This window comes from Aythya marila (genome assembly GCF_965140915.1).
Source record: "Aythya marila genome assembly, chromosome: Z".
Classification (NCBI taxonomy): Eukaryota; Metazoa; Chordata; class Aves; order Anseriformes; family Anatidae; genus Aythya; species Aythya marila.
In genome coordinates this window covers 87,552,931-87,565,794 of record NC_139080.1, presented here as the reverse complement: position 1 = coordinate 87,565,794, position 12,864 = coordinate 87,552,931, and the positions used below count along the sequence as shown (strand labels likewise).

At 50.5% G+C, this 12,864-nt stretch overlaps 1 protein-coding gene and 1 pseudogene across 2 annotated transcripts in view; one reads left to right on the top strand and one right to left on the bottom strand.

The window, feature by feature from the left end:
- LOC309890253 (delta-1-pyrroline-5-carboxylate synthase-like) overlaps positions 1-8,885 on the bottom strand; it is a 27,478-nt pseudogene extending 18,593 nt beyond the window's left edge. Inside the window, exons 1-3 of the transcript in view lie at positions 8,511-8,885; positions 1,126-1,263; positions 992-1,042 (exon numbers count right to left, since the gene is read on the bottom strand). The product of the transcript in view is annotated as a delta-1-pyrroline-5-carboxylate synthase-like (transcript). The remainder of the gene's footprint in view (positions 1-991; positions 1,043-1,125; positions 1,264-8,510) is intronic.
- Positions 8,831-12,864, top strand: LOC309890252 (adenylate cyclase type 10-like; the record flags this gene model as incomplete). The annotated part of the gene is made up of 6 exons (XM_082783938.1): positions 8,831-9,019; positions 11,169-11,207; positions 11,574-11,717; positions 11,828-12,033; positions 12,496-12,589; positions 12,728-12,864. The coding sequence occupies exons 1-6, from the start codon at positions 9,001-9,003 to the stop codon at positions 12,862-12,864; spliced, it is 639 nt and encodes a 212-aa protein (XP_082640064.1). The 5' UTR covers positions 8,831-9,000.

Genomic DNA, 12,864 nt, shown 5'->3' with positions numbered 1-12,864 from the left:
GGATTTTTTTCAACTGAAATTAGCTCAAACCTTTCTTTACATAGAAAGAAAAATCCAGGAGCATTAAAAAAAAAAGAAAAAAGAAAAAAAAAAAAAAGCACAACATGCCAAAGAAAAACAATTCAATGTAATAATATCACTTTATCACTTGCAGGAAAAATCACATACTTGAGTAGGCTATCTGAGAGCCAAAAGGCCATGCTGACGGGTCAAAACACGCTACAGGACACTGGGTCCTGGCCCTCCGCTGCACTGACTTGAAACCCATCCCTAACACAGCATGAAAACTTGAAACCCAACCCAAACACAGACACAGCATTTCAGCCTCAACACAGTTTTGGGAACTGCTGGAAAGCAGGCTTCATCCTCAATGAGGTGTGCTCAGGCTACACAGCATGGGGCTTCAGGCACCTCTTCCCCTACGGAAGAAGACCGCCATCAGGAACCGCCACGCAAGACAACCTTTTTCCTCTACAACACCTTTCTCAGGAACAACGCAGCATTCCAGAGACCTGCTTTGCTCCTGTTCTAAGGGCTATCACCTTGCCTGTGGCACCTGATAAACAGAGGAGAAATCAACCACAGCAGCAAAACCCACAGCAGCCTTTGGACAGTTACTCTCATCCCCTCCTTAACCTCAGCCTCTTACCTGCCCCACGTGGCAGATGCTTCCACCTGTTCTCTTAAGCCACTTAAAGCACCTCTAAAAGGCAAACTGGAATTTTACTCTATTGGATGTAGGAAAATAACTGCAGTGACAACCGCACCCCAAAAACAACTGCTACCTCTGTTCATCACTCACCAGAGTCACTCCAGAGGCAGCTCAGGTCATGACGTCCTGGACTGCACACTGAGTTTCAGCCTGAACAAAGGAAAACACAGCCAGAAGATAAACTTTCAGCTGCCAGCGTTAGCACCCATCCCTCATCAACACAAGCGACTCCATCTTTAATTGTATCCTTTCAAAACAGCGGTCCACTTGCCTCTGTACCTGGAAATTAAGTCCAAGCTCAGAAGGAGTAGACAGCATCACCCATGCCACCTGGGAACACAAAAGGACAAAATGACCACTGTGCTTGCAAACAACCACCTGCCACACTGCTCCTCTATCCCAAACAGCCTCACCTCAGACCCTGAGGGAAACACCTGAGTGTCTTCCGTTCGCTTTGGATAAGGGATGACCAGGCTGAAAACACTCTCACCTTCCCTCACTGCTCCGTGACATGGGGATTTCCCTTCCCTGTCCAAGACTGCACGAAGCACCTGCAGAGACAAGAGAGAAGCACACCCTGAGGCACCTCACAGCCAGAGTGTACCTGCTGCAATACTCTCTCTTCCCAGCTCTGTTACTCCAGCTGCTCACCAGCTTTAACTGAGATTCTTGGCTCACAGCGCCAAAGCAAACTCTGCCCAGGCCACACAACACACACTACACAAGCTACGTTATTTAAGACACACGAGCTGGAACGTTCCTGCCCAAGAATCAGTCGCATCACACAGGAAGGATGCCGCATGCTCCTAGAAACCAAACCTACCAGTCCTGAACAGCTTCCCTGCCAGACAGCTCCCCACCTCCTCCTGCCAACCACGCTCAGCACACGCACTATTTGCCTCTCAAAAACAACAACAACAAACAAACAAACAAACAAACAAACAAAAACCCACAAAAAGTAAGAACATACACACACAAAAGTGACTGAGCTCCACAGATGCCAAAAAGCCACGCACACACAGCAGCCCGGCAGGGGTAATCACAGACCCTTTACAGATGAAAAAAGGTAACTCTGATACGACCCTGCTCAGTCTCTTAGTAATACTGTGCCTACATGGACAAGCCTCTTGGAGCATGTAATCAAGCTGTTTTTAGTTCTCTGGAGAGTTACACAAGTGATTAAAATATAACTCAAAACCAGAAGTGTATCCCACCATCCCTAAAACCAGTGATCCAGCAACCTCTGCTAAATATCCCTCTATTAAGTGAATTCCAAGCACTTAAAATCTAGAAATCCATAGACTCCAAGCTGCCTAAAGAAGCACCTGTAGAAACAAGAGAAAAAGCACACCCTGAGGCACCTCACAGCCACAGCATACCTGCTGCAACACCTCTCTCTTCCCAGCTCCTTTACCTCAGCTGCTCATTAGCTCTATCTGAAATGTGTGCCCAGGCAGCGCTGCACAAAATTGTGCCATCAGACTTAAAAAAAAAAAAAAAAAGGCCCACAGGACAACAGCTGCTGCTCCTTCTGCTCTCCTTCTACTTTCTTGTGCTTTGCCCCTTCCCTTTCCCAGGTGATTGGGCTTGGGTGCTGGGCGCGGCCAAACGGTATATGAGCCCCAGGTATGCCATCAGAGAGCTCCTTCTGCCTGGGCTGCTCTTTGGGGTAAGTGCTTTGTTTTTCCTTCAGTCAGTTGCAGGGCTCTTTAGGTGGGTCAGAGTCTACGGACGGACTGATGCGTTTCCAAGTAGAGAGCGGTACGCACGTCTTTTTGAGGTGACAGCTAGTAGGATCTGTTAGAATAAACTAATGTAGTACTAGGTGCCTTTATTGCATGCAGTTCTTTCTCAGGTGAGTCACTGTTACGGCATGTTTACGGGTAGGATGTCAATGTTAGTTTGTGTGTTTGCTCTGCTGTGTCTGTGGGGACACGCCGTGCTTGGCTGGGAACCTGGGGCGGAAGTGATGTCAGGGCCTGTCTTCAATCAGGGCGGAAGCACTGTGTGATTGGCTTGGAGGAAGCCAGGGCAGAAGCAGCATGCAGGGCTTGCCGGCGCCATGGGCAGAAGCTGTCGGGGCAGGCCGGGACGCCGAGGAGGGGTGGCGCAACGAGGTTGGTGGTCGGTGGCGCGCCACGGTGGGCTGGATAGGGAGGGGGCGAGGCGGCGGGTGGTTGGTGGCTTCTGTGGAAATGGCCCTTGTGCGGGGTGGGGGCGGTGCATTCAGAGGAACCTTGACAGGCTGCAGATAGGGGCAGGCAGGAACCTTTTGAAGTTCAGGAGAGGGAAATGCCAAGCCCTACCCCTAGGGAGGAACAACTCTATTGAGCAGCACTAGATATCTGGGTACTAAATAAGCATTTCTTCATGGAAGGGGTGGTTAGGCATTAGAACAGGCTGCCCGGGGAAGTGGTAGAGTCCCCATCCTTAGAAGTATTCAAGAGACGTGTGGACATAGCACTTAGGGATATGATTTAGTGGTAGCATTAGGTTGATGCTTGGACTTGATGGTCTTAAGGGCTTCTTCCAACATAAGAATTCTTGTTGAGGATGGGGATTCAACTAACAAGTGCATTTTTGGGAACTGGCTCTCTCCTTCACTGTAGGTGACAGCAGCTTTGTGGGCCCTGCGAGGAGGCACCTCTGTAGTGATTGCAAATGGAGTCCACCCGAAAATCTCGGGTCATGTCATCACAGATATTGTAGAAGGGAAGAAAGTTGGAACTTTTTTTTCACAGGTAAGACCTGCAGGTGAGTACGGAAGTAATATGTACGCTGGGAGCAGTAGAGATTCCCTGGAAGTTTAGGGTTGAAATTTGGCTAGGCCTGCCTGTTCAACAAATGGGAAACTATGCTCTGCTTGACAAGCGGCTTTGGAAAGGTAAGTTTCAATGTTGGAATGGAACATCTTGAATCCTCTGCTTGGGTTCCTTCCAGCTGATGACTTGCTGCATCAGCCTTGCATTCAGAGAACTAAGTAGAATTTGTCTTGTTTTCAGTCTTAGAGGTTATCGTCTCTTATTGATGATTTCAGGCTGAAAGCATGCATATAGAATGTAGTGCTGAACTAAGATAGTGTGCGGTTTCATTTTTTATCCTAGGTTCTTCTTATGACTCAGTCTTTTGTTACTGTATGTAGCAATGTTTTCCTGCCTGTGTGTTGCTGTGACAATGTAACAAGGGCCGCAGAAAGTCAGACCAAAGATCTGTGATCTTAGCAGAATAGAACAAGTATAGAGTGATACTCGTGACTTGCACTGTAGTAGGTGCCTTTATTGCATGCAGTTCTTTCTCAGGTGAGTCATTGTTATGGCATGTTCATGGATAGGACAATAATGTTAGTTTGTGTGTTTGCTTAGTGGTTCTGGGTCCCTCAGGATTTTTGCAGGATTACGGGGCTTACTGTGAGTCTTTGCCTGTATGTCAAATACTATCAAAGTTACAACCTTGGTGGCAAAGTGAGGGAGCAGGGTTTAGGAGAAAGGTATTGTCGAAGCTCCCTGTGTAAGCATGTATCTGAAACCAGCAGCAGTAGGCATGTAAGGTGTAATCTTGTTCAGGGTTAGGGACAGTTTGTTATATTTCTGCAGCTTTTGCCTGTGGTTTTGCTGGCTGTTGAGTCTTTAGACCTTGCATCCTTCTAGATTTTAAGAGCTTGGAATTCACTTAGAAGAGGGATGCTTAGGAGGGGTTGCTGGCTAACTTGTTTTTGGGAAATCATGGGGTACGGTTCCTTTTTTTGGCGTTACATTTCAATCTTTAGGTATATCAAGCCATTTGTGTCACTGTCCAGAGGATTCACAAAGAGCTTCAGCACGCATTGCAAGGGGCTCGACTGCATAAGCGCAGTAGTACGAAGAGACTGAGCAGGGTCACCTTTTTCATCTGTAAAGGATAAGTCTGTAATTACCCCTGCTGGGACTGCTGTGCATTCATGGCTTTTTGGCATTTGTGGACTCAAGGGTGTGTTTTTTTTTTTCTGGCTCTGGTCTCTGTGTTTGAGTCCTCTGCAAGAAGCTGTACTGTTTGCGTGTCCATCGTGGGCATGACCTTCTCTCTTTGTTTCTTGTAGCCCAGGGCATGGGCACGGAAACTTGAACGAAGCACGAGGGTGAGTGGACAGCAGTGTGGGCCCTGAGTTGGTCAGTGGACTGTGTTAGTCTGCTTTGCCTGTTGGGCAAACTACCTTGCGACAGCAGAGTACGTCTCCTGCCACGTTTCTGAGGCGCGCCAGACGTCAGCAGTTCTAGTTCCTGAAATGCTGGAGATGCATCTCTTTGGGGTGTTAGGTGGGCGAAGCGGTGATACTGGGCTGGGGAACACGGGTCTGGGGCTTCTTGGCTCTTGCGGTAGGGGATGAAAGAAGAGGAGTGGGTATAGACCGTTTTATGGATTGTCACGTTTGTCTGTTCTTTCTCCTTGATCTAAGCCCCGTGGGCTTGGCTTGGCACAGTGAATGGAAGCGCTGGGTGTGGGTTGGGAAGGTGAGTGGAGAAAAGTTGGAAAACGGGCATTGTTTTTGGTTTGGTAGTCTATTGGTCCACCTCTGGGTGACTCCTCTTTTCCAGGGATGAAGAAGGTACTGGGAACATCCTAGCTGGTCTCTGTGGTCCACACTGAGGATGGATTCTGAGCCCTGAGAATTAAGTTCAGGGGCAAATCTTGTGTGTTGGCAGGGGGAGGCAGGGAGTTGTCTAGGGGGTGTCTATCTGATTTCAGTAGCAGAGCAGGTCAGTTGACTACTGTTTTGTTTCTGAGGAGGGTGCTTCCCTGGAAGAAGTTTGGCTGGCGTGCTGGTGCCTGATGGCACTTTATTTCTGCAGGTGAAGAGGAGCCTTAGGCTTGAAGCAGTGTCCTGGCTAGCCTTTGTGTTCCTTGATGAGGATGGAACCTGCCTCCCAGCATTCCCAAGCTAAGCTGGGGGGGCAAGTGCTATGTTTGAGTTGGGGTTGTGAATGGACCCATAGGGCAAGGGTCTGTGCTTGTAAGTCATTGCAGCGGATGGGGCCTTTCAGGATTGATCAGGTCAGGCAGAGATGATGTGTGGGGAGTTCTGTCACGTACAGCGTGAACACGTGCCAGGCAGGGCAGTCCCAGCTTGTTGTCTGTGCTGTGCTGTTGCTCTTGGTGCTCGGCAGGCCCTGGGGAAGCCATCCTGAGGGTATTGAACACTTGACCTCATCGGAATAACGCTGATGTTCAACTGGGAGCTGAGCACCTCTTGTCTTGCAGTAGGAGCTTAAAGGGATCACTTCTTCCGTGCGTGTAACTTTTATTTTGTATCGAATGTTTCCTGATATGATCATTATGTGTTACGCGCTCCTCAGGTTTTGATATCCTCATCGCCTTCTTCCACTGGACAGATTAGATGGGCAACTTGGTAGCCACACTAAAGGTCCTAAATGCTTGTTTCGTCATCAATTCTGTGATTCTGTGATCACAGGGCTGATCCAAGCACTTCTTGTCTTGCAGTCACAGCTTAAAGAGCAGATGCGTTTTGGGTCTTGTGCATATTTGGTTTCAGATTGTGTCTGTTTCCATCGTCACTGTTGTGGAAGTCATCTGGGCTTCACCAGGAGCTCAGGCTGGGGAATTCATTTCTGAAGCGTTATTCTTAAGGGGTTTGCACTGCCCATCCTTCCGGTCTCTTGTCTTAAAGGCAAGCATTCTATGCGTCCATCATCCCAGTTCTGGCGGTCACTTTCAGTCGCAGGTCATGGCATTTGAGTCTGTCCCTGGGGTGGCCACAGATCATCTGTTCTGACTCGCTGTCACTGTAGGGCTTCCCTCTGGGAGTTGTCATTCTGCCTGGTGTCATTCTGTTACGCTCCTAGATTTTTCTTTCTATGTAAAGAAAGGTTTGAGCTAATTCCAGCTGAAAAGAGTTTTTTGTTTGTTTGTTTTTATCTGAATAGAGTAAAACGATCTATTGATGCTTCCTTAGCTGGGCGTAGTGCCCAAGAATGGGGAGAGAATGAATGGCCTCCTGAAAGAATCATACAGCATTATGGACCAGCTACCTGGAACCTGAATGAGGTAGTATGGGGGCCCGAGAACCTATTTGTAATTTGAATTGAATAATTATGTTGCAAGCTGTCCTTGGAATTGTAACTATATATAGTTACAATATATATAATCATAAACCATAAAATAGCTGAACTGGGAGCTGCAGGGTTGATGTGGGAATGTTGAGGTGAAACTCTGTGGTTTGTAGCACGCAGGAGGTCAAACAAATGTATTGAATGATCTTTGCTGGTCTAAAAGCACACCAATCCCAGCCATGTAAATCCCAGCTGAAGGTATAATAACATGGTAGAGTAGCATGGCTCTGCTCTGAGATGAGACATAATTTGTGGAAGCAGAGCAGAAAAGATGCTTGTGAGTAGATGAATTACTGATCGTTTTGACTCTAGGAATGGATGACTTCAAGGAGGGAGCTCCTTCAGATATCAAGACATTGCTCTCCGAAGTAAGGCAAAGGTTTTGTCTGAGAAAAAGGGAACAAAAAGTTAACCATTCATGTGTTTGGGTTTCTGTGTGGTTTGTTGTTGTTTTTTTTTTTTTTTTTTTTATGCACATTTAAAATGAAGTGACTGTTTTTGTGCTGGTTACATGCGGTGTCTTTTATATCCATCTAAATTACGTTTACTCTGGGAAAATGTTAGGCAATAATGGAATAATGAAAGTTAAACTTGATTTTGTTGTTACACCAGACTGAAGCATGATTTGAATCAAGTAATTGGAATTACAGTAGGCTAAAATTGCTGAAAAACGAGTTTGGAAAGTTGAAATGCATTTATTTGCTATTAAACCTTACTGAAAACATTTGGTTGTTTTCAGTTAAGAACTACTGGATTCATAAATGTAATACACAAATGAGAACATTTATGAAGTTTAATATTTAAACCATACCATTTTCAAAATACAGAATTGTTAATTTTATTGAACAAGTTTTCCAGTTTTCAAGCAGTGACCTTGCAAACAGTTCAGGTAATCGGTGACCCTTAAAAGCACAAGCCAGTGTTTTCAAAACAAAACAAATCTCCTACTTAAATATCTCTTTTCTAGTGATCTTCTAAGAGGTTAATTACTAACCACCGTTTGCTGCTTATGTTACCATCCTCATCCTCCATCCTTCACTCCTTATCTCTTCTTCTCTTAAACTTCACGTTGCCACTGTTGTTTTCAACCTTTCCTCTTGGATGGATGGAGCAACATGAAACAACTTTTCTAGCCAGAATAGAATAATTTCTGAATTTTATTTATATGTTAGCATTCTTCATTCTGGTTGTGTCAGTGGTCCGCTGACTTAACTGACCAGCAGCCTGCATTCCCTGCCACCAGCCCCTAACCACCCCCCCAGAACAGAAGAACTGAGCAACCATTCTGGAAGGTTCTGGTGGTGAATGTTGTCATGAATATATGAATGTTCTTTACCCTCTTCCAGTCTTAATCCTATTTGTACTTTTTTTCCTTTTTTTTTAATAACCTCATTGGAAGAAGTAGCTCTATACATTTGTACGGGGTCACAGCGGCTGCTGCTCAGCAGGCATTGATCTATGGAGGATGGCACTGTTAGCCCACCGTGTTGCTGGAGGGCAGCCACTAAGCGATGACCTATGAATGGCATCACAACCAGGTGATTGTGATGACCCATGGTGGCAGAGACCGAACTGTCCTTCAAGAAGGCCCCAGGCTCACTGCACCGTCCGGTGCTGAGGGGTCTTCATCTCCTCCCTCCCAGCTGGGCATGGTTGTCTTCTGCTGAGGTACCCCGGTACCACAGGGCACTGACCATAGCATCTGCCTGGGAGGGGAAGTACCCGTACTCTGAGATGGAGAACGGGAGCGTGCTCCTCCCCGATCTTCTTTCTGAGGACTTCACCTGGGACAGCCAGATCCCCAGGCTTATCGTGGGAGTGCTGTTCTTAGCGGATTTTTCAGGTGGGTTGGGCACGGTAGAGCCTCCCCGGAAACGAGCCATTGGGACACACCAGGCCCTCGGGGGCCCTGGCCCGTAGATGGCACAGCTATCTTGTCGCTCTTGAGGACTCCTGCTGTGATGGCTAAAGAGAGCACGGATTGGCTTCTCTTGCGATGCAGCGACTGACAGGCGCTTAGGCTTGGCAGCATGGGACTGGCTGCCAGGCCCTGTGGCCCACGTAGACATGTCCTGATTTCTGCCTGTTCTTCCTGCAGGTTTCACTTCTTTGTCAGAGAAGTGTGTCCAGCAGAGCGGCACAGACAGAGGTGCTGACGAGCTGGCACAAACACTCAATGACTACATGAGCGACGTTTTGGAGGGTAAGAGCCATGCTGCCAGGCTGTTGTATATGGGGCCCTGAGGTTGCTTGCGGAGGGCAGAGGCAGCCTTGCTGCACCAGCTGCTCCTGCCTCCTTGGAAGGGCTGTGGAGCTCACTGTGGCCTGGGGGGACAGTGGGAGCCGTGGGGCTCCCGTGGCAAGGGAGGAGCGCAGCAGGTCTCTTCTGCTGCCCACTGTGATGAGGGAGGCCCCAGTGGACTGCAGGCTGGCAGACGTGCCTCCAGGCAACAGGAAGGGCTGGAAGGACTTTGCAGGGAATTACAGGCCCATCAGCCTGATGTCAGTATCAGGGCAGGTTACGGAGCAGGTGATCCTGAGTGCTGTGACATGGCACATGCCTCCAATGGAGGGATCAGAAGCAGCTGGCGCGGGATTTTGAAGGCTAGGTGCCTCCTGACTACCCTGATCTCCTACGACAAGGTGACCCACTTGGTAGAGGAGGGAGAGGCTCTGGTCATTGTCTGCCTGGCTTTTTATAAAGCGTTTGACACTGCTGCCCACAGTATTCTCCCAGAGAGACTGGCTGCTCAGGGCTTGGGCAGACATACTGTTTGCTGGGTAAAGAAGTGGCTGGACGGCTGGGCTTAAGGAGTCCTAGCAAGCGGAGTTCAATCCAGGTTCAATCCAGTTGGTGTCTGGACACCAGTGGCCTTCTCCAGGGCACTCTACCAGGGCCTTTTTTGTTTAACATTTTCATCAGTGACCAGGAGGGAGGAGGGGATTGAATGCACCCTCCATCAGTAAGTTTGCAGACAATTCCAAGTTAGGCGGGACGGTTGACTGGCTTGAGGGTGGGAAGGCTTTGCTGAGGTAGGCTGGGCCAAGTCCAGTCACATGCCACTGAACCAGGCTAAGTGGTGGGTCCTGCGCTTGGCACACAGCAACCTAATGCAGCCACATAGGCCTGGGGGAAGAGTGGCTGGAAATGTGCCCAGTAGAAAAGGATGTGGGGTTGCTGCTTGGCGGCCAGCTGAACATGTGCAAGCAGCGTGCCCAGGTCTCTAGAAAGGCCGATGGCATTCTGGCCTGCATGAGAACTAGTGTGGCCAGCAGGGCTAGGGAAGTGATAGCTCTTGGACACGGCAGTGGTGAGCCCACACCTCGAATATTGCATTCAGTTCGGGGCCCCTGACCACGAGAAGGATGTCTGAGTTGCTTGCGTGTGTACAGAGAAGATCATCAAAGCTGCTGAAGGGTTTAGAAAACAAGAGTTACGAGGAGCAGCTGAGGGCATTGTGGTTGTTTAGTCTGGAGAAGAGGAGGCTGAGGGGAGACCTCATTGCGCTTCCCACCTCCCTGCAAGGAGGCTGCAGCGCAGAGGCAGTCGGTCTCTTTTCTCAGGTGACAAGAGAGAGGCCATGAGGAAAGGCTCTCGATTTGGGGCAGGCTGTGCTTGGGTTGGGTACTGGGAAGAATTTCTTCAAGGAGGTTGTGGTTGAGCACTGGAGCAGCCTGCCCAGTTAAGCGATGGAGTCCCAGTCCCTGCAGCTATTTAAGAGATGTGTGGACGTGGCACTAAGGTAGATGGTTTAGTGATGGGGACTCAGTAGGCTAGGTGGATGGTCAGACTTGATGATCTCGAAGGCCTTTTCCAGCCTAGATCATTCTCTGATCGTATGAGCAAGGGGACACCTGCTTTCTCAGCATCTGTCTCTGTGCTTGCAGAGAGACCGTTGCAGTTCCACGATGGAACACCGCTTTGGTGCCATTAGGACCGCAGGCAGGCTGGGGGCATCCAGTGAGTGCCAGCGTGCCAGTGACCTAGGGAGGCTCGCACTGACATCTGTGTGTGGCCCTCCTGAGCCCCTTATCCTGGGGGACGTCTCTGACCGTGAGCATGTGGTGGCCACCACTTTGGCAGCATTTGCAAGTGTCCCCGCTCAGAGATCTTCACCAGGCGTCTGGACGTGGCCCCGGGCAGGTGGCTCTGAGTGGCTCGGCTTGAGTGGAGACGGGGTGCGGGACTGGAGCAGATACTCTCCAGAGGTGCCTTCCAGCTTGCACCGTACTGTGCTTGTGTGGCCTCCCAACTCGCTGTACAGGGGCCAGGGCTGTGGCTACAGGTGGCTTGCCCCACGGATTCCGGAAGAAGGCGCCCCATAACTCTGCCTTCCCTTCTTTCTCCACAGTTGTGCTGGATTTCGGAGGAGACATCCTGAAGTTTGGAGGTATGTCCTTAGGAGGAGGCTGCTTCCATGTCCTGCTGCTGTGCAGTGTTTCCCGCGGGAGCCGCTTGCTCTGTGCTCTGGCCTGATGGAGCAGCTCTCTGGCCACGCAGCAGTCCCTCCGGTGGTGTCCCTGGGCTGCTGCAGCTGCGGAGGAGTGCTGGGCAGAGGGTCCCCCCGCCACCCACCCTCTTGCCCTGCTGCCCTGGCTGGTGCTGTGGCTGGTCTGGCAGAGGGGAGGGGTCCCTGTGGCCAGGGTGCTGTCCTTCAGGAGGATGCCCTCCCACAAGCCCGTCCTCCTCTGCACGCCGGCTGGCCACTTGCTGCTGTCCCTCAGGAGAGCCTTCCCCTTCCCCTCACTTTCCCCAGGGGATGCTGTGCTGGTGCTGTGGAGAGCATCAGAAGCTCAGCTGCCTCAGACCATCAGCCTGGTGCTGCAGTGTTGCCAACAAATCCAGAAGAAGCATGGCAGTCGTGACACACACGTGGGTCAGAAGCTCCACCTGAAGATAGGTATGGGCGCTGCAGGGTCAGCTGTGCCACGTGCACAGCCCTGGCACTCTCCAGTGCTGCTGACTGCTTCTGCTCCCCGGTGTCAATGCTGCTTCTTGCTCTCTCCCCAGGGATCTCCGCAGGGCAAATGACCGTACTGGCTGCTGGAGACAGGTACCATCAGCAGTACTTCATCTGCAGCCAGGCCCTGGAGGAAGTTATGAACGCCCAAAACCTTGCGGTTAAAAGTGAAGTGATTGTCTCGCCCACCTGCTGGAAGCTGTGTGAGCAGGAAAAGATCCAGACCAGGCTTCTTGGTGGCAAACGGGTTCTGAAGGTAGGTGGACAGGTTGGCCTCTAGAGCCTCTCTGAAGACCTGCACCTGAGAGGGAAGGAGGCAGATGCCAGAAGGCTGAGGCGCTGGACGTGGAGAGAGTTGTAGCTGTAAGGGTTGGTAGAGAGCTGAAGCAGTTGCCCTTCCACCTCAGGGGTAGCTCTGGGTAGTGCTTGCTTGGTGTGACTGGCCAAGGGAAGCACAGGAAGGGTGTGGGCCCCACCAGCAATGTCCCCCGTGGGTCGCGCAGCTGTCCTGGAGAGCTGGGGCATGCTTGGGTGATGCCTGCGTGGCTCTGGTCCTTCTGAAGAGGCACTTCTGTCCCAGCTGAAAATCCAGAGAGGTGGGCTTGCTGCACCAAGAGGTTCTGCCCTTCTCTGGAAAGTGAGAGTGGAGGGGCGGGCTGTGTCTCCCGGGGCTCCTTGGGGAGGCCAGCGGCAGTACTTTTGTTCTGCGTGTCTGCAGGTTCAGAGGATGGAGCACATGTCTGGATCAGAACGCCAAGATGCTGCAGGCCAGTTTGAGCAACACGCGAAGATGCAGCGTTTGGAAAGGATAGGTGAGTCCCTGCTTCACCGTGTTCTGAGACTGGCTGGAAAAATGGGGCCTGCCTGCTTCAGAGTTCCAGGGAGGAACTCCCCCTGCCCTCTTCCACCTTTCAGTCAGCATTCGTGCCTTTGTCCCTCCTGTGCTTCAGCTGAGGCTGTCGCTGCCATCCCCTCCTTCCAGGGGATGGCTCTGGCCAAGCAGCTGCAGAGGGGAGCAGGAGGAAACGCCAAAGAATCTTTGCTCTGCTTTGCCCAGTGCCAGCCCCGTCTTTCAACCCCCTTGTAG